General features: G+C 44.1%; 1 protein-coding gene across 1 annotated transcript in view; it reads right to left on the bottom strand.

The window, feature by feature from the left end:
* LOC307228944 (phospholipid-transporting ATPase ABCA1-like) overlaps window positions 1-18,876 on the bottom strand; it is a 50,879-nt gene that overhangs the window by 11,308 nt on the left and 20,695 nt on the right. Inside the window, exons 9-34 of the mRNA XM_079998797.1 lie at window positions 13,684-13,927; window positions 13,388-13,527; window positions 13,188-13,304; window positions 10,275-10,469; window positions 8,618-8,826; window positions 8,338-8,514; window positions 7,984-8,206; window positions 7,168-7,594; window positions 6,838-6,951; window positions 6,399-6,573; window positions 6,120-6,251; window positions 5,833-5,972; window positions 5,531-5,668; window positions 5,094-5,323; window positions 4,731-4,803; window positions 4,276-4,478; window positions 4,028-4,079; window positions 3,764-3,871; window positions 3,185-3,333; window positions 2,945-3,069; window positions 1,986-2,087; window positions 1,032-1,221; window positions 826-920; window positions 655-687; window positions 393-498; window positions 237-311 (exon numbers count right to left, since the gene is read on the bottom strand). Coding sequence (XP_079854923.1) covers window positions 237-311; window positions 393-498; window positions 655-687; window positions 826-920; window positions 1,032-1,221; window positions 1,986-2,087; window positions 2,945-3,069; window positions 3,185-3,333; window positions 3,764-3,871; window positions 4,028-4,079; window positions 4,276-4,478; window positions 4,731-4,803; window positions 5,094-5,323; window positions 5,531-5,668; window positions 5,833-5,972; window positions 6,120-6,251; window positions 6,399-6,573; window positions 6,838-6,951; window positions 7,168-7,594; window positions 7,984-8,206; window positions 8,338-8,514; window positions 8,618-8,826; window positions 10,275-10,469; window positions 13,188-13,304; window positions 13,388-13,527; window positions 13,684-13,927 — 3,972 coding nt within the window. The remainder of the gene's footprint in view (window positions 1-236; window positions 312-392; window positions 499-654; window positions 688-825; window positions 921-1,031; window positions 1,222-1,985; window positions 2,088-2,944; window positions 3,070-3,184; window positions 3,334-3,763; window positions 3,872-4,027; window positions 4,080-4,275; window positions 4,479-4,730; window positions 4,804-5,093; window positions 5,324-5,530; window positions 5,669-5,832; window positions 5,973-6,119; window positions 6,252-6,398; window positions 6,574-6,837; window positions 6,952-7,167; window positions 7,595-7,983; window positions 8,207-8,337; window positions 8,515-8,617; window positions 8,827-10,274; window positions 10,470-13,187; window positions 13,305-13,387; window positions 13,528-13,683; window positions 13,928-18,876) is intronic.

The following is an 18,876-nucleotide window of genomic DNA, read 5'->3' as shown; positions in this document are numbered from 1 at the left end:
AGGATAACTGTTAGTGAATTCATACAATATCTTTAATGTATGATGACAATATGGAACACTCTAAAAAGCCTAATGTATGCTGAATATTGGATCATTACTTTACTGTAATGCACCCTTTTTCCCAATCAGAGAAACCCAGAAGCCTCTAGTCTAGTCTCACATCACACTATTCACGTTATTGTCACATTGTTGTTGCATGTATATATGTGTGAGGGTGTGTGTGTGCATGCACGGACCTTGACATTTTTTTTGGTGTCTAGGCCTTGGACGAAGCTGGATAGACTGCGGAAGAACCTATCGGATGCGGTACCCTGGAGGAGGGGGTGAGATATAATTTAGTACACAGGAAAAAACATTTGTTTAATGAAAAATATAAAGGTGCAGGTTCTTACCCTCTCCAGCCGAAAGCGTCTCCTCAGTTGAGCGATGGCTTCGTCCACATCGTCGCCGCGGGGCAAGATCTGAGCGCTCCGGGCGCCCAAAGAGAATCCACCGTACCTGCAGACAGGGAGCCCGCAAAGTTTGAACACTGCCGTCGGAATGACAATAGATATATAGAATGTATATATGGTATATACAGTTGATATGAAAGTCGTATAATCACACATATATATACAGTATTTAGACACACTCTCTCTCTCTCTGGAAACCTACCTGAACTCATTGACCCAAATCTTGTTCTTCAAGCTGTGAGAAAAACAAAAACAAAAACAAAGGGCAAATCATGTGACTTGTGTCTAAATAAAGAATACAAGACTCAAAATAATGTTGTATGTCAATTGATTCATTTTGTGGATTTAAAACCGCAGGCGGGACGAATCTTACCTCTTGCCGATGATCTGAGCGTAGGTTTTGACCAAATAGTCTGAGACGTTTCTGTCCGTCAGGTTCTGGAGAGTGTCCGTTTCACTGACCTTCATCTAGGGACACACACACAGACATACACAATCAGCGATCCATGCTTAAGTGTAGGTCTCTTGTCTGCATTGTGCAATGTTTGTGTGTGTGTGTGTGTGTGTGTTAGTATTTACCTGCGGGGGTGGCAGCCCCCCAGCACCGGGGGGGCACTCGGGCAGCATCTTCTTGCGCCCGTCGCAGCTGCACTCGCACAGCGGCGACGGGTTCTCCATGCTCCAGTTCCCTGTGGAGAACATCTCCGCCACCGTCTGGGGGACCTCGGGGAGGGACCACTCTTCCTTCAAAGCTGTGCAGGGGCTCTCCCTGGAACAGAGGGAGAGAGAGAGAGAGAGAGAGAGATCGAGAGTGGTCCATAACCATATTTTTAGGTCCCAACAATTGTGTGAAAGTGTGACAAATTCACATATTTTCTAATTTTTATTATTATTTTACAGTCAGCACCATTAATTGTATGCATTGTAATTATGCCTATAAGCAACATACTGAGGCAAAATAAGAATTTTTCTTAGTGTTCCTTCAAATCTGTACTTTGCCGGCCAAAGTGTAGACATTCCACATTGTATATAAGAGAACTGGAATTATATGGATTATAAAGAAATGGATTATAAAGAAATGCTGATATATTTCAAACCTATTTAACTTAACTAATAACATAATTGTGTGTTATTAGTAATGCCACAATACTTCAACTTGTATTTACTGTCGACTAACTGCCACTTGCCCATATTGGGCTCACTAGTTAGAATAGTGCCACTTAGTGTTAACTTTGTGTGGAAAGATGTGTACATACTGTATGCCTTATTTCTTGTCTTGTTTTTTTTAATCTTATTTTAATAAAGTATTTATAGTAGTAGAATATAGTAAAAAAAAATCAATCAAATCTCAATAGATGTCTTAGAAACTTCCCGAGACCCTACGTGGGGTCGCAACCCCATGGTTGGGAACGGCTGTGATAAGCATCAAATATCATGATTGAATATATATAGAGAAAACCGTGTTGTGTTTGATATTTAATATGTTGATATGTTTCTATTTGCTGACATCACTTGATCCTTTTTGAGACTCACGGTTGCAGCGGCTCTCCCTCCATGCAGCGCGTCCCAAACCCTGGCTTGTCTGTCAGCGCTCCCAGCAGCTTGTTGGTGTGAGGATCCTTCGGGGCGTCGTTGCTGCAACCGCACAGAGCACATCACGTTATAAAAAAAGCGTGACAGGATGGTAAGGTTTTCAAAGTTTCTAGTCACAAAAAGACTGATGTTGATAAATACCACACACTCCACTATCATGGATTTTCTACTTAGATTCAAGATAAAGATTCAAGAGGTTTATTAATTACCAGCAACTGTGAACTTTGTTGACGCTGACATGAAATTGCAGTTCGTCACCAATAGGTGGCAGTGTTTTTTCACAAGAATGTCTCGCTGATGCATCTTTTAAAGAAGCTCCAAATAGAAAAATGTGGTCTTATATTACAAAGTCAGTTTTTTTTTAATGTTTTTACAAAGGGTCTTTAGCATAAAACTCTGTGTTATTAGGATCATTATTACATGGTTAACTTGAACATCTGCAATGTTCTTTCATTAGTTTCGGGTCGGCTGTCGGTCTTGGCGGAAACAGACCGATCCCTTTGCTCGCTCTTGGCAGCCAACAGAGCAACCACACCGACCTTACATAAGGCTTGGTAGCAAACTAACACACACACACCCACACACACACCCAAACACAGGTCATTCTGCTCGGTTTTTCCATTTTGCTTAAATTAACCTTTTGTTTTTTGTGTGTTTTGTGTTTCGAGGCAGCAGTTCACTGTCTAAAAGAGGTTGCTTCACAAATAGGTTAGGTAACAGTCTAGCGCTTGTGCTGTTATGCAGCCGCTTTCATATTTTACAGGTTGTGTAATTTCACAGAAAAAATGAGCCAACGTTTACATCCATAGAAGAAAATGTAAACAAACACTCCCATGGACATTTTGTTGGACAGACTGAGAGATAAAAACAGACGGATAAAGAAAGAATTTCTGCCCTACCTGATGAAGGTGAACTGTTCTTCGTACATGCCAGGCTGCAGGGCCAGACTGGGATACTTTCCGAACGGAGGGACAATCAGACTGAACACCAGGGCGATACACACAAACACGGCGGGAAGAACGATCTAGAAACAAACAAAATAAAGTGTCATCATCATTATCCTCATCATCATCCTTTGTCTTCCAACCCAGGTCAAAGTATCCATGCATGCAGGTAGCATTCAAAGAGTTGACTTCTACCTGGGCGAAGAAACCTTTTCGAGAGCGGCGAGCATAGAGGAAGCGTTTCCACAAGAGGGCGACAAACTGCTGCCTCTTCAGGCTCCAACCTTTCACCTGGTACGAGCCTTTGCCGTCCGCACCACCCAGCCAGTCCGTCTCACGGGATTCTGGGACCAAAGAAGGAGGGCAAATTTTTATTTAAAGTACAGTTTTAGTATGCTAGTAAGCACATTACATTAAAAGTAAAAAACTTAAGCTGTACTTTAGTGATACTTGTGAAAAGTGTTATTTTGGTCGTCAAAAGTATCTGAACTTCATCTTCAAATGAACAAATGAGACACAACTGTAGTACATTAAATGTGAACACACAAGTATTCGTTCCAACAACACACTAATACACAAGTATACTTTTTTTCCACTTGGGGTACTATTGACAATCTATACCTTATACTGTATATTTTGGATTTGTTTCAATGCAGCCTGATACACAACATTGTTGTTCCAGATGATAAAGAAAATACATTTTAAATAACACAACTGCCGACAAAATGCCATCACTGCCACACACTGCATTGCAGGTAGTGCAGTTCTAGTTACCTTCAGAGTCATTGAAGTCGAAGCTGTCGTCCTCGGTGAAAGGTTTCAGGCAGCTCTGGTGATCTCCGAATGCATGGCGGCGGCGGGTTCTGGTGGGCACCACTCCATCTACCGATAGATGATGTTTTAGATCAATCTTTTCACATAATCCGTGTTTCACTTTTTTTTTTTTCTAAACGTACATTATTTTAAGACGTTTGACTCCTTGATTTCTGGCTAAAAGGATATAGAGGAAAATTGCAGTCAATGAGCTTTTGGTCTTACCTGAGAGTTCTGCAGCATCGACCCCACTGTCCTCAGCCACTTTGAGAAAGATCTGCAGAGGTATAAGAGCAAAGGTTATAACCAACACCTTAGTAGCCCGGATTTGGGGAAGCTTTGAAATGTGAAAGTCTGGCTTTCACATCCAGGGTCTTCCAAGGTAAAACAATCCACCCATCCATCCGTTGATACATTGATCGTTCACTTGCAAGCCTTGAGTTTAGCTCAGGTTTTCAGGATTCCGTCCGTACCTCCTCCAGGGTGGTGTCGGATATCCCGTAGCTGGATATTCCCAGGTCGGTCAGCCGGTCGTCAATCTCGTGGAATAGCTCCACGAAGGCTCCGTCTTTAGCTGACTGGTAGGGCAGGACGTAGGTCAACTCGTGGCCCAGGTCCTCCACCAGCCGAGCCTCGGGAACATGCTTGAAGATCACGTTGGAGATAAGAGACACGTCTGGGAGAAGGGGAGGAGAAGTGAGAGCGGTATGTGAAATAAGAACCTTCTTATGTACTCTATGAAGAAATATGGAGGAAGTCTTTATTCAGTTTGGTGCATTTGGTAATATATGTTGTCATCCCCACAATTAGCTGAAAGACTGATGAACATATGACAACAACAATTTTGAGTTATTATTAGTTCACAAGTCAAAATAGATTTTGTGTGTCATTATTTGTTAGTGATTATTTCTCGTGGAATTTTTCTCACCGATGGTTGTGGTTTCACTTTCCGGTTCGCTGCCAAGCCCCGCGTCCGAGCTGCTCTCCGACACGCTGTCCTCCTGACGGAAGGAAAGGCAGAAAGATGAGGGAAAACCAACAGTTAGAATTGCAAAAATGAAATACAATCAGAGAACATTTTGTATGCTGGTTTGTCACTTTGTGCTGTTTAGGGAATCTTCTAGTGTCATTTAACTGTTTATCTTTGTGGTACGGAAAAAAACAAAACGAAAGTGAAAAAAGCAAAGCAACAAAAAAGCACTAATGTCTTTTGCTCGATGCTTGCAAAATGACTTCTTTCCAATTGAGAACATTTAGCAGGGTCGTTGTCAGGGTAATGTATCCCCCTTACCTTCTCCCCCTTCTTGACATACGACACGGTGCTGGCCGAGTTCCTGCAGGACTGCAGCGCCAGGTCATAGTCCCTCTTCACCAGCGTCAGGTAGTAGCCCGTCCCCAGCTGCGTCTTCAGGAAGAGCGAGGAGCCCACACAGCACAGCTTCCCGTGTGAGATGATGGCGATGCGGTCGCCCAGGATGTCCGCCTCGTCCATGTGGTGCGTGGACAGAATGATGGTCCGACCTGCGCACGAGCGGAATGGGAATGTGTTATGAAATGCAAGATGTCCGCCATTTGGAAGAAGCAAGTTAATTTGTTGTGGATTTCTTGAAGACCTTTGCCTCCAGAACAGGCTCGCTAGGAAGTGTTCAATAGTCATCAGCCATGGTTAAAGTTAAAAAGGCAAAAAAGCCTCCTTGATTTCCACACAGCAATCCACACTGTGTTTACCTTGTCTGTACTGTAGCAGCAGGTCCCAGATGCCCCTGCGGGCGTAGGGGTCGACCCCGGCTGTGGGTTCGTCGAGGATCACGACCTTTGAACCGCCGACGAATGCCAAGGCCACTGAGAGCTTCCGCTGCATGCCACCTAACAACAGAGTCGAAGAAAGGCGGTCAAGAGTTGTTCCTGGTCAACCTTCAAACACACAAGGTGAGCATGTATGTCTATCTATCTAGCTAGGAAGAAGGAAGTATTAAAAGCGGATTAAAAAGCGGCCCCAGCTCGAGGAAAAAAAAAAAGCCTCAGCTCACCGGACAGGGTGCTGGTACGTGAGTGGCGTTTGTGTGGGAGCCCGATGTCGCTGACTATCTGCTCCATCTCGTCCTTGACCTTCTCTTCTGACAGGCCCTTGAGACGGGCGTAGAACCAGATGTGCTCCTCCACTGTAAGCCTGAGTGAGACCAACACATCACAAAATCATCAACCACCGTTGGGTCTAAATGTGAGCCTTGTTCTATCTCTCCTCCAATTGGGTCCCTCATGAAGGTCCCGTTTTTTCCTGACACTGAATTCAAAATCTACCACGTGACCCACGTACATGCTGAAGAGTACGTTGTGCTGCGGACAGACACCCAGGTTCTGTCTGATTGTGCTGAGCTCGTTGCGGATGTCTTTTCCAAGGATGTAGGCCGTGCCAGAGGTGGGCGGGAACAACCCTGTCAGGATTGACCTATCAATTACCAGGCGAAAAAATACAGAGGCCAATTAGTGGAGGTCTTCTTAAGAGTTCAATCTCGGTTAAGATCAATAGAGGCACCCTGAATTCAGATATCAATTGAGATATTGTAAGCAGTATTGTAGCGTCTGTATATCTTACATGGTGGTGGTCTTCCCAGCGCCATTGTGTCCCAGGAAGGACGTGATCTGACCTTCGTAGAAGCCCAGAGTCAGTCCGTCCACGGCCAGCTTGTTGCCGTGGCTGTAGACCTTCACCAGGTTCTTGATGTACACACCTGGCTCAATATGTGAAGGTTCCTCTTCAATACACACCGCTACGCATGGGAAGAAAACAAAAACAATACAACCTGTGGGTTAACGTGCTTCAAATCAAAACATGTGCTAAAGAATTTCTTTATACTTCAATGTCCCTTTTTCACAATTCCAAAAAAGAGGCAGTATAGTACAAAGGAAGAAAGAACTTTCTGAAAAAAACACCAGTATACTTCAGGACAACACAGAAGGGGAATGAAATGAAAAATAAACTTTTGAGCTAATCTATGGCGTATCTCAAAACTCACAGGAGGGTTTTTTCTTACCTTCAGCATTGCCCTTCTTTCCTTGAGGGGTGGAAAGGTTCCTTTTCCCCTTCTCCCCACACCAGTAGGTTCTGGTGAAGGGGAAGTACCACTGCCTGGGTATCCCATACTGGCCTGGGGAAGAGAATGGCACAGAACAGTAAAATCACGGTCACCGTGGAGCTTCATTTAATGGCCTTTCTAATGGTTCAAATATAAGCTTTCATTTGACATTACCATTTGAATTGGCAAGACCTAAGCCCAAACAAAACCGTCAACATGACATGAGGAGCTACCAACTATTACAGCTATTATGCTATTGTGACTCCTGCATCTGTCCCTGGAACTCACCGGGGAACACGGCCTCGATGTACCAGGTCATTATCCCGTACAGCACAGCGTCGCACAGCATTAGGCAGATGGAGGTGGTGAGATTGTAGCTGTCATCCTCCAGGGGGCTGGCTAGCAGGTTGGACCACTGGATGCCCACCCCCTGCTCCTCAAACAGGGCAAAGTACTCACAGCCGAACCCAAAGGCCACAGGCGACAGAAGGCTCACTACGACTTTGGCCCCAAAGCCCACGTAGTCCTGCCAGGCCACGCAAAGCACGTAGGGAAGGTAGAGAGTAAAGTAGATGATGCCCCCGCAGGCCGCCGCCAGGTTAGCCCTGGAGAACAGCGTGCTGATCAGGAAGCACTGCATGATGGTGACCACCGCGAACGACCCCAGGAAGATGAACACCACAGCCGGGTCACTGTAGGGCAGCAGGTTGCCCATCTGAGACGGACAGAGGACGGAAGAAAGAGGAAAAATAGAAGGAAACAGAGTGTAAAATTTGGTATTTGTTTACAGTTATGATAGATTACAATTTTAATAGTTATGTAATAACATTGTAATAACTTAAGACTTTGTAAACTTGAGATATTAATTTTAGATTAGACATATTCATCCATTGTTACCCATATCCATATTATTGTATCCATATTTATTCACCCTATACAGAGTATACCATCGATATATACCATAAGATATTATTTATACCCACAGACTTACTATACTAAGCGCCCCTCCCATAGCCTTTTAATTCATTTTGCACAGAATACATACATTTTATACTGTATCTTTGTATATTTGGATTCTGATGTTCATGTGCGCAATGTTCGCACCTTCAGTATGAGCACCAGCAAGGCGGCACTGATGAGCAGTGGGATCAGACTGCTGATGAACCAGCTGAGCCACAGGATGCTGTTGTCCAGTCCCATGATCCTCATGGTCTCCTTGAGCCGTGCCTCCTTCTCGTACACCACGCCCTTGATGATGATGGCCACTGAGTACATCCAGGCCAGGGTCATGAAGAGAGGCATGGAGCGGCTCATCACTCGCAGGAACCTGGGGGGAGAGAGTATGTGGGGGGTGAGAAAGAGGGGTAGGGAGATTTTAGATACAGGCACTCTAACAGGCCGTCATTACGTTAAAATACAGTCATTTGCGCTGTAGTGTGGTTGGAAGTGGTAACTTACATGTCATCCACATAGCAGGGGTAGGGCATCTGCTGAATGTAGATGCCCGTTTTCTCCTTAGAGCCGGTGACAGCGCGGATGATGCCCTGCTCAATGACATCCTGGAGGTAGGAGAATCCCCCCCAGATGTAACGCAGGTCTTCGAAGGGGTCTGCTCTGGGACCGGGGTCCCAATATCTACAATGATAAGACCGAGCGGAGGGGGTGGGGGTTAGGAAACGCCAAGAAATGCTCATAAGACAGATGGAAGAAGATTGAAAGGTTGAAATCTAGCTCTTACCCGTCTTTGATCTTATTGGTCCGCTCCACGTTGTCGATGTCCATGCGGATCTTGTAGTTGACGTTGGGGGGCAGGTCCGGGCTGTCGCTGTGGGGGATGTCGGGGAAGACGATCCCTGCCCAGAATTTCTGGTTGTTCAGCAGACCCATGGACTTGTTGACCAGACGCTCCTCATTGGCCACAGGCTCCAGCTTGTCCAGGTTAACACACTGATAGAGTAGAGTAGAGGTAACAGTGAAGTGGAGCAGATATTTAATGTCCTCTGCATACAACAACAATATTACCTCAATCAGAAGGAAAGCAGGAGGACAGTTAGGTTTGTGTTGATTTTTGTGGGATGACTACTTAATTTTCACAATTTCTAATGCATCACTACTATAACACTGTTTTTACTATGATATTAATATGTTATTACTAGGCGCAATAAACTTTTGTATGAGACTTCAGTTGATGTTCAATGTTTATTTCATTTTCTTCTCCGTAAAATACCTTGGGACTTTTTGACGGACCTTAGATAACTGCTGACAAAATTCATGTTTTACACTCCCTTGGCTGTTTCCCAGCTGTTAAACCGCAACTGCCAGTCTACCTTTTCCCCATGAAATTTGGAAAGTTGCTTTCTTTGTGATTCAGCATTAAGTTAAATATTTGTAAATTTGCTAAATAATACTTCAGCTCTATCACTGACTGTTACGGGAATTTGTGAGCTATCCACTTCATAACTTCACAAGTATATACTAGAGGCCAAATCCCTCTGTTTCTACCATCACATGATGGATATAAGAAGTAAGTAAGTAAACAAATACAGAGAAAATTCTGGAGGCGTGATATTGTTCTGGGTGACTCCAGGACTTTTTTCTTCTAAAGATAAGAAAAGGAATCTTGAAATTTCTCCCTTCAGACTGAAGAACATAAAAAGTCTAATTGAATCTATCTCATACACATACCATGCCAGGCCAGTTTTTGCAGCAGATATGTAGAGACAATTTTCTCCGTTTTCTCATTTATGATTGAAATTTACCATATACAATTTTACCTTAATTTGGTAATCTGTTAAAGCCAAACCGCATTTGAACCTCCATGTTGTTACTGACAAGGAGCCTCTTGGCACCAGTGGATGAAACAGCATTGATTAACATTTGACCGGAGCTTGGTGTTCTGACACATTGACCTATTAGAGGTGCGGTCTCCACGGCGATGAGTCGATCGGCTACGGCCAAGTAGAAGGGAACATTTAATTTGGAAGCCTTTAAAGAGGCTGAACATGGGAATTGAGTAGCGTCTGAAAGCGGATTTCACTGTGCTATAAGTGGTCTGTGTTGACCACATCCTTGACCCAAATGACCAATTAAGTTCCCCTTTCTGGATCTTGACCACCAAGTGGAAACTGGAAATCAGACTACAGAAACGCAAAAAGATCCATACTGGTAACGGGTTTAAAGGTCCCTGAGAACTTCATAATATATAAAACGATGGATTTGTAGGATAATAAGAGCTCTTAAGTTTGAGCTTTTTGGAAAGTATGTTCTTCGAATTATTGTTTAAGTTATTAGCAAATAATATTTCAGTACTTCTCTCAGAGCTCATTTTGGTATAGTTGTCTAGCAGTAGATCTAGCGGTGTCATTGTGGACATTTTAAATATTGTTTGGACGCACCTCCATGAAGCGTGAGATGGTCTGGATGGCCTGGTCGGTCTCGTTGAAGACGTCCCTCCAGGTGTAGGCAGTGCCGGCTGGGCGCCGGTCCTCCGACACCTTGGACAGGAAGTCGGACACGTCTGACACGCGCCACTCCGTCCCGCTGAGCTGCGCGTTAAAGAAGGCGGCGCTGGCGTTGTTCTGCAGCAGAGTCTGTCAGGGGTGAAGGAGAGACAGAGAGAAAGAGAGAGAGAGAGAAATGCAAGAGAACAGATTAGCTAGCATCGTCGGTATTCTGTATGGGTGATATTCTCTGATACAGATTTTTTTTTCAGGTACAGATTTTTGGCCCGTTATCCGACCGATATCTGATACCAGTACAGTTCCGTACCCACAGCCAGGTCGTTAAGCGAGTTGATCGATAAGCGAGGACCCGTGTTATTTCACGGTAAGGGGGCGTGGCCATTGCGAACGCTAGTGTAGTGAATACTGACGGACTGCAGGAATGAGACTGAGACTGAGAACGGTGTTGAGATGAGATCCTTGCGCTGAGAAGCAACGGTATCGTACACAGCGTACAATACCGACTGATCAGAGAGCTGTTCGTAAGTCCAAACGGTCGTCGTGAGGAGTAGCTTTATTGTATTAATTACACTTTCCCATAATGCATTGTGCCTTCTTCAACGCAGTCCACATGTTGTTGCGTCCCGGCCTTAAAATTCATGATCAGGTACATGTATCCACTTTACTTTCACTAAGCTTGGATGTATTTTCTTCATATCATACTAGTATTATCTTCTTCTTTTTCCAACCAGTGAAAAGTAACTACCTTATTAGGTTTGTTTAGTTGTATATACAGTATGTGTGTGTGATAAGGTGGGAGATTGTCTTGACTGATTGCTTTGTTTCCCTTAATGGTCGTCAAACTACTTACAAACCCTTAGTCACTATTAACAAACCCATTACTGGGACTGCACACACTAGCACACTGGATTTATTGTCACTGTTTACTGACACACTAAAACCACTCAGACAGACAGAACGGTACATCTTATGAGTAAGTAAAGTCTAGTTTGCCATCGACAAACCACCACAAAACCTTGCAAACATATCCCCTGGGGTTTTTTTTTTCTATGCATATGCAGAGACCCATTTGTTGTATAAAATCAACATCACAGTTGACCAATAGGGGGCAGCAGTGCAAGCGTGATCAACTGCACAACTGGTGACTGGATGCCAAAATAGCACTGTTTTCGCCAGAAAAGCTGCATTATATAATATAATGTGTCCCACGCAATATGCAAGAGTTTGAACATAAAAAACAACAACTTTAAATATACAGTACTTTTTTATAACCCTTAAAGCAACACTATGTAACTTCTTTACCTTAAATTAACAGTTTCAAAATCATTTTGATGGTACACTGACTTGTAATATGGAAAATGGTCCCTCTTTCATGCCCGCTGAATGCCTGTTGTTGCACAATGTGTGAACTTCTGTGTTCAGGTTCGAAACAGCAGGAAAAGTGCGTTGCACTTTATGGCAATATATCACTTTTTTGACGTTTGGCTCTGGTAATTACATTTTTTTAACTAGTCAATTTCTTAAAAAAAATAAATAAAAAATAAAAAAACCCCAGTAAATTTTAAACTTGCCAGTCAAAATGTCCGGTAATAATGCTTATACAAAGCGTAGCTTCTCCACCTCCCCGACGACACAGATGAGATGGGCCAGTGGTGCACCCGGTACCTGCACCTCAGCTGGCACACGCCGGCCCTCACTTTCATTGCGCAAAGGTGTTTGTTTCACCCTCTGACTCGCACGTGTGAGCTGATCTGCCAGGCCGAGCATATCTGGTACCTACACCAGTAGCAGGGGGCCTCTCCCCGCGCCCTCTATCTCCACGGCTCCGGGGCTTACCCGGAGCCCACAGCTCCGGGAAGTAGCGTGGTCCGTGCAAGGGCCATTGTAACCTAGGTGTACATTATATGCGTTTGTAACATAGACTGTTATTGAAACGTGACCGATAAGGTTAAAATTTGTCTGGTAAAATAAATTATTTTCGTAAACTGGACTGAGTTTTACATTGTGTAAAAGTGCAACTGCACTCAGAAACTGTAGGGGCACCAAATCCCAAATACCAAAATTACATCAAGCTGCTTTAACATTCGGTGGTTTGGTTTGGTCCGTGTTGGCTGCATCTCTTAATAGAAACAGTGCTAGATAAAGAAATGCCGTTTTTATTGTGGTCACGTGTTACTATGCGAAACATCTTTCCATGTAGATCTGTGTATCTATCTGTCTGTATTATGTCCGTACGTTTATCCATCTCCAGAACCTTTCTAATGCCAGTTGGTTTTACAGATCAATATCTGAATGATAAATGATTGTAAGAGCAAACTTGTACTGACGTTTCATTTAATGGGACATTAAATGCAGTTTTCAACATTTGAAAACTGCAGATTTTGTGTAACATCATACTTTGCTTAATCATCAATTTGACACACATATCATGATGGATATTGTGAAGAATCCCCTATAATTATCATAAAAATAGCACCTTTCTTCCAATAAGCAAACACGGCCTACAGGGTCTCAACTCTTTGTTTGGGAAACCTTGCCTGCAAACGATCCCTTCTCCTGCAGAGTTACATCGGACACATAATTAAAGTTTATTCCCACAGACGCACAGATTACTGTCTTTGAGCTCCAGCACAGACGGGAACATTATGGACCAAACATCCTGCTTCAAGTGGCCCGGAGGAGTTGGGCGTGGTATGTGAGTTTAGGATAGATATGGGGTACATTCCCTGACATTAGCATGGTTTCACAGTTGAAATGTACCAAGCTTATACTGTCAAAACACCTGAGATCCGAACATTAGCTTCCCTTGTGTGTATGTAAGTGTATAAGCCTGGACCGTTCACTCACCCTGACCAGGTCCATCTCCTCGCTGCTCTCCATGAAGTTCCAGACCCTTGGCTTAAATTCTTCCCACATTCCCCCCAAATCCCTCAGGACACCAAACTCCTGGAAGGTCTTGTTCACCTGGAAAAAACAGACAGCTGGTTATTTTCTATTGGTTCAAGCCTACAGTGTATGAATGTTTCCACTTTCTAGCCCTGCCATACCTCGTGGATGATCCTCTGAGTGGCTGGCGTGTCGGGGGTGTACAGGATCTTTCCAATCAGTAGAGGTTTGAGGGCCCTCCAGATCATCCTGGAAATGGGACTGGACTCTAGGCTCCTCATCATGTTGTTGCAGTACGGAGCTGAGTGGTTTAGAGATATATCATCATCATCATCATCATCATCATCATAATCATCATCCTCATCATCATCAGGTTGTGAGAACCTGTGATAAGACCAAAACCTTTCCAAAGAGCCGATGACCGACTCTCTCGCTAAGTTACCGCTTGCGTACTCACTAGAGGAGTTGTCGTACGCCGAGACGGGCTCGCTGTCGCTCTCGTTGCCATGGTTGCCGAACAGCGCCTTGTAGTTGTTGTCCTCGTACCAGTTGAGGGACTTGATCTTGAGGCCGCCGCCCTCCGGGTGACCGCACACGATGCGCGACACCGCCTGGTACATGAGGTTGGGCGAGCCGTTGCCGTTGGTCGTCAGGTACTGGATCTCCTTACGCATGTCCTTCCAACTGTTCATGGCCGCAAGCTGGCAAAGGGAAGCACACACGGGCACATTGAAATGTCATGGTTTAAATACGAGCTCAAGCCTGCAAATGTGGCTAGTCCAGCTCCGCTAAAGCTATGCTGGAGACAAAAGGTGTGACTGTGTGAGCGACTTCAGTGATACCACGGTTCCAATGGATGTCAACTGCAGTTGACGACATTCCAACGGCAGAAATAAAGGCCTCTGCTCTTGTGTGGACATGCTCTGAAACGTGCTGCCTGGACGCATTTGGAGGAACGTCATGTCAGGTCAAGCGTCCAAAGACATTAAGAACAGTGCAGTGGAGTTCTAATGTTCTGAAGTTCACCAATAATTATATTTACAGTGCATCTACCGCCACATTCAGTTTTGTAAAAGCAATTGTTTATCTTATTATTTTAAAGCCAGGTAAGCCCTCGACAGTACGTTTGTTTTTCTAGACATTTCAAGTGTTTAGTTGAGGGGTGGGGACGGTAAACACTTAGCTACTGAGACCAAGATAACCTTAGCTTCTGTTCCCTCTGATATCTGCTTCTGTGTGTGTGTGTGTGTGTGTGTGTGTGTCCTTATAAAGCGAGATAAAACATAGCAGCTCTATGCAGTTCTCAAAACTTTCCACGGTTATTTTTCTCCGCAATGGAATTGCTGGTTGTAGGTTTCGATCAATGATAATGACTCATTTAGAATTGCTTTTCAAACTCCTTATCTACTTATTCAATCCTGCATATTGTATATTATTATTATAAACATCTTGAATCTTGAATTTCTGTTCCCAACTGCTTTTGTTGTTTCCCAACAGAGACAATCCAATCCAATCCAAATTCGAATGAAGGACCATCACCAGCTGAACTTTATTCAGTGGATTGCTCTTGATGTTCCTCAGATGGTTTTTTAATTCCCATTTGAGTTCTTAGAGGGGGGTAATGGTACATGGACACTGCAAAAGAGCCTATAAGGTCAATTTAACCAAAATAATATAATCTGGTGAAAAAATGGTTCCTTGGCATCACTCTGGAGAACCATTGTAGGCTTGATTTATTTTCTATGCGTACTGTACTCGAGTAAAAGCACTTTTTTCCCACCCCTGGTGTGGGAGCAGACTGAGGTTACTGCAGGGCAAATAACTCACATGCCGGCGGCTCCAAGACCAGCTCATTAAACCACACCGGCAACTCCCACTGAAGTCACCATCACATGACCAAGAAAATAATGAAGTGGGCCGTTGGGTTTTAATTATTGGGTAAATAGATGGTGGGACGGGCGAGGCATTGAAGGTGGGAGAGGGAGGGATATGAGAGACAACGGAAGGAGAGAGAGACGGAGGGAGGGGTAGGCAGAAGAAAGAGAACGAAAGCAAGCAAGAAAGAAAGAAAGAAATAAAGAAAGAAAGAAAGAAAGAGTGATGGAAATGTTGAAGAAGAGACGAGGAGAAGAGAGGAGAGATAGGGCCAAGGGATGAGATGAGAAGGGGAGAGGAAAGAAAGAAAGTTCTTTGGGTTACCAGCGTTCATTTCTCGAATAGATGAGCCAACTCTGCAAGTAGCTGAATATTAAACTAACAAGCCTACATGCACGCACGCACGCACGCACGCACGCACGCACGCACGCACGCACGCACGCACGCACGCACACACACGCACACACTTCTTCTGCCCGGCAACAAGTACCACAAAGGGAAACTCAACAAATGGTGTCAACACACACAGGCGATGTTCCGTGCAAGGTTGGTTTGCAGTTGAACCTCAGCCACATCAACAAGTCACACATTTCACTGCTGTATCACACAAATAACTGTGTGTGTGCATGCGTGTGTGGGTCTGTGTCTGTCTTTGAGCGGCTTTCCCCATGTAATTAGTCAGAATATAGGTCTTCTGACCTATATTGTGGTCTGTGGATGATGTGTGTCTGTGTGTATGTGTGTGTATGTGTGTGGTGGTGTGTGTGTGTGTGTGTGTGTGTGTGTGTGTGTGTGTGTGTGTGTGTGTGTGTGTGTGTGTGTGTTTGCATGTGGGTGCGCGCGAGCGCTTTGTTCTTCTCTGGTGCCTGAAGCTACAGTAGCTGCTGTTGCTGCGTGTGTTACCCGACAGTAACCTCTATCTCGGTTTCATTCGGTACACTATTAAAATAGGTGTGTGTGAGAGACTGTGTGTGTGTGTGTGTGCGTGTGTGTGTGTGCATCTGTGTTTGCATGCTAGTGTGGGAGCATGTGTGTGTGCATGTGATCCTGAGTGTGGATTTGCATCTCTGTGTGTGCGTGTGTGTGTGCCCACGCATATGCATATATGAGTGTGTGTTTTTTCCGCATCGTCTTGTCCTCCAGATTATGCTTGCATTTGTTAATGTGGGTCATTTCCCTCGAGGCAAGACTAGGTGAGCAATCCACACAAGCTGGAATGCTGAGTGGATTGACCCAGAGTAACCTCCTGCAGCAGAGCCGGGTTTGGGGTTACTGCAGTTCAAACTCTGTTTTTCCTCTCTTGTTCAAGAGCATCCTACCTCGCTTACAAAACCACCGCAACCTAGATCCACACACACACACACACACACACACACACACACACACACACACACACACACACACACACACAGACACACACAAACACACACACCCACACATTCACGCACACATGCACACGCGCCAGAGCAGGGAAAAAAATATATATTGTATACAGGTACTCCTCACTTAACGACTGAGTTCCTTTCCTACAACCAGGTCTTTAAGCGAATTGGTCGATAAGCGAGGACCCGTGTTATTTCACGGTAAGGTGGGGAGACTGGGAACAGTGATGAGATGAGATGTATACAGTGTATATAGTGTATATAATATATTTTGCGTATATAGTATTAATAGTATATATATAGGGTGATGCGCCAAGATGCCGCGGTATTGTACGCAGTGTTCAATACAGACTAGTCAGAGAGCTGGTCCTAAGTCTGAACGGTCGTTAAACAGGTATGTCCTTAAGTGAGGAGTATCTGTATGCCATTAGGTTACATGTATATGTATTCCATTCCACAGGACTCTATACTGGAGAGTCTGTATACTTCATTTGAATAGTACTAATACCTAAAGGGTATAATACCTTTGATTAATTTTTTTCTATATCTATCTTCCTACATGCCTTCTTTTTGATTTTTCATATAGTATAGATACTATATAATTTTTAATATAGTAGAGTTCTTATTTACTCCTATACTAACATGTTATGCACCTATGAAGTGAATGGAGTCCAAATCAGTGCATAATGTGAATGTACTTGTACGATAGTTTTGAAGATGATTTCTCATCCTCAGGGTTGTGAAATATTTATGACCATCTGTGAGTCTCAATGATGCTGATTGAACTCAGGCCTTTGACATTAAACAGTGTCCAGTTTAGACGGCGACAAACCAGGTGATATTTTGCAGGCGATGCAGATCGCAGATCCAGGAAAACAAAATGGGGATACTGGAGGTCGTTTTGCTGCAAACAAGCTCGCTGCACATAGACAGATGCTTCTGCCACCGGAAGGCAAACAGTGTCCGACGAGATAAACATAACCAAGATGGCCGGCTAAACGAAGCAACTTTGTCTGCTAAATGTAATGAAAGACTTTGAAAGAAAGAACTTTGGAAAAAAAGAGGAGAGGACTCGTGGCTTTCCTCGAGGACGATCACCGCAGTTCATTTCCAGTGCTGGGTGGGTGTTTTCATGCGAGACGTTAATGAGCGACTTTCCCTCTAAATAAACACTAATAACTATGGATTGGATTGGTTTCAGTGGTGGTTGCTTGGTAACGGAGGGAAGTGGAAAGATCACTATAGGTCAAAATCTCCCAAATCTTTCCTAGCCTCTTGGCTTAACCAGCAACGATCTCCTTACTGAGAGGAAGACGGGAAGAATGAAAATTGCAAATGCTAAACTAATTGACGGAGAATCCATGTCCGATGATCTACTTCATCTCGCTTTAATAAATAACAACTGCGCACTCGTACTACTATCCCGACATTTTAACACAAAATTTGATTCCAACTTTCACGTCATATTTGCATTTACATTTTCCTGTACTTCCTTACTTCCCAGAGGTACTAAAGTCGCACCAATTTCACACTGTTTACCTACGACTCAAGAACAGCACATTTTAGAAGATGATATGTAATTTAACACATAAAGGCAAATTGGTGCAGCAGATCACAATTCACTGACTGGAAATGTGTTATGTCTGGATTTTTTTGGGCGGGACTAAATCAGGGATGCGCGACCTAGCGTGTCGCTACCTGGTATGGCCCCTCCCCCTAACACTATATAAACATAGGAATCGGAGCATGAGTGGTGAAATAAGCTCAGCGAACGTCCCGGATCACCGCTCTGTCATGCCCCCCTCGGAGCCCTGACCTGTGGAGCAGCCAGCAGGGGGCACCGGAGAGAGGGGAGTCCCACAGCCATACAGCGGCGCTTTGAGTTGAGCAAATAGACACACAGGACTGGGTTCAGTAGAACATTTATACATGGAAGTTACTCCAATGTAAACTTTTATATATTATTACATGTTAATGTGATTGGGCGTGGTCTCAGCGTTTTCAGTGGACACGCCCCCAGCGTCTCAGAGCTGGGGACCATTACGATTTTGAAACCTAATGTAACACATGTTTATTGCTTGACAAGTACAAGTACTTTAACTTGGTGTTTTCCCCTTTAATCTCTTGAAAACAATGACACAAAAAAAAGATGTATGCAATGTGTAAGGTTTTGGTCCCTTGAAAAGTGTTATTCAAAACAAGCGGCCTGCTCCTCACACTTCATTAAACTGACCTAAGGCAGATATGTAGCTGGAGCCTTTTCCTGGCTGCAGAGATAAGCCCGGGGATTGAAACATAAGCTGCTCGTCTGTTCTGTTACTGTGGAATATTCCCGGTTCGCCAGCGGAGGTTACTCCAGTTCAACCTCATCTATCCACGTGCCCGAGGAATAG

This window comes from Zeus faber, assembly GCF_960531495.2.
Source record: "Zeus faber genome assembly, chromosome: 4".
In the NCBI taxonomy this organism is placed as follows: domain Eukaryota; kingdom Metazoa; phylum Chordata; class Actinopteri; order Zeiformes; family Zeidae; genus Zeus; species Zeus faber.
The sequence above is the reverse complement of the archived record's forward strand: the minus strand, read 5'-3'. Positions and strand labels throughout refer to the sequence as shown.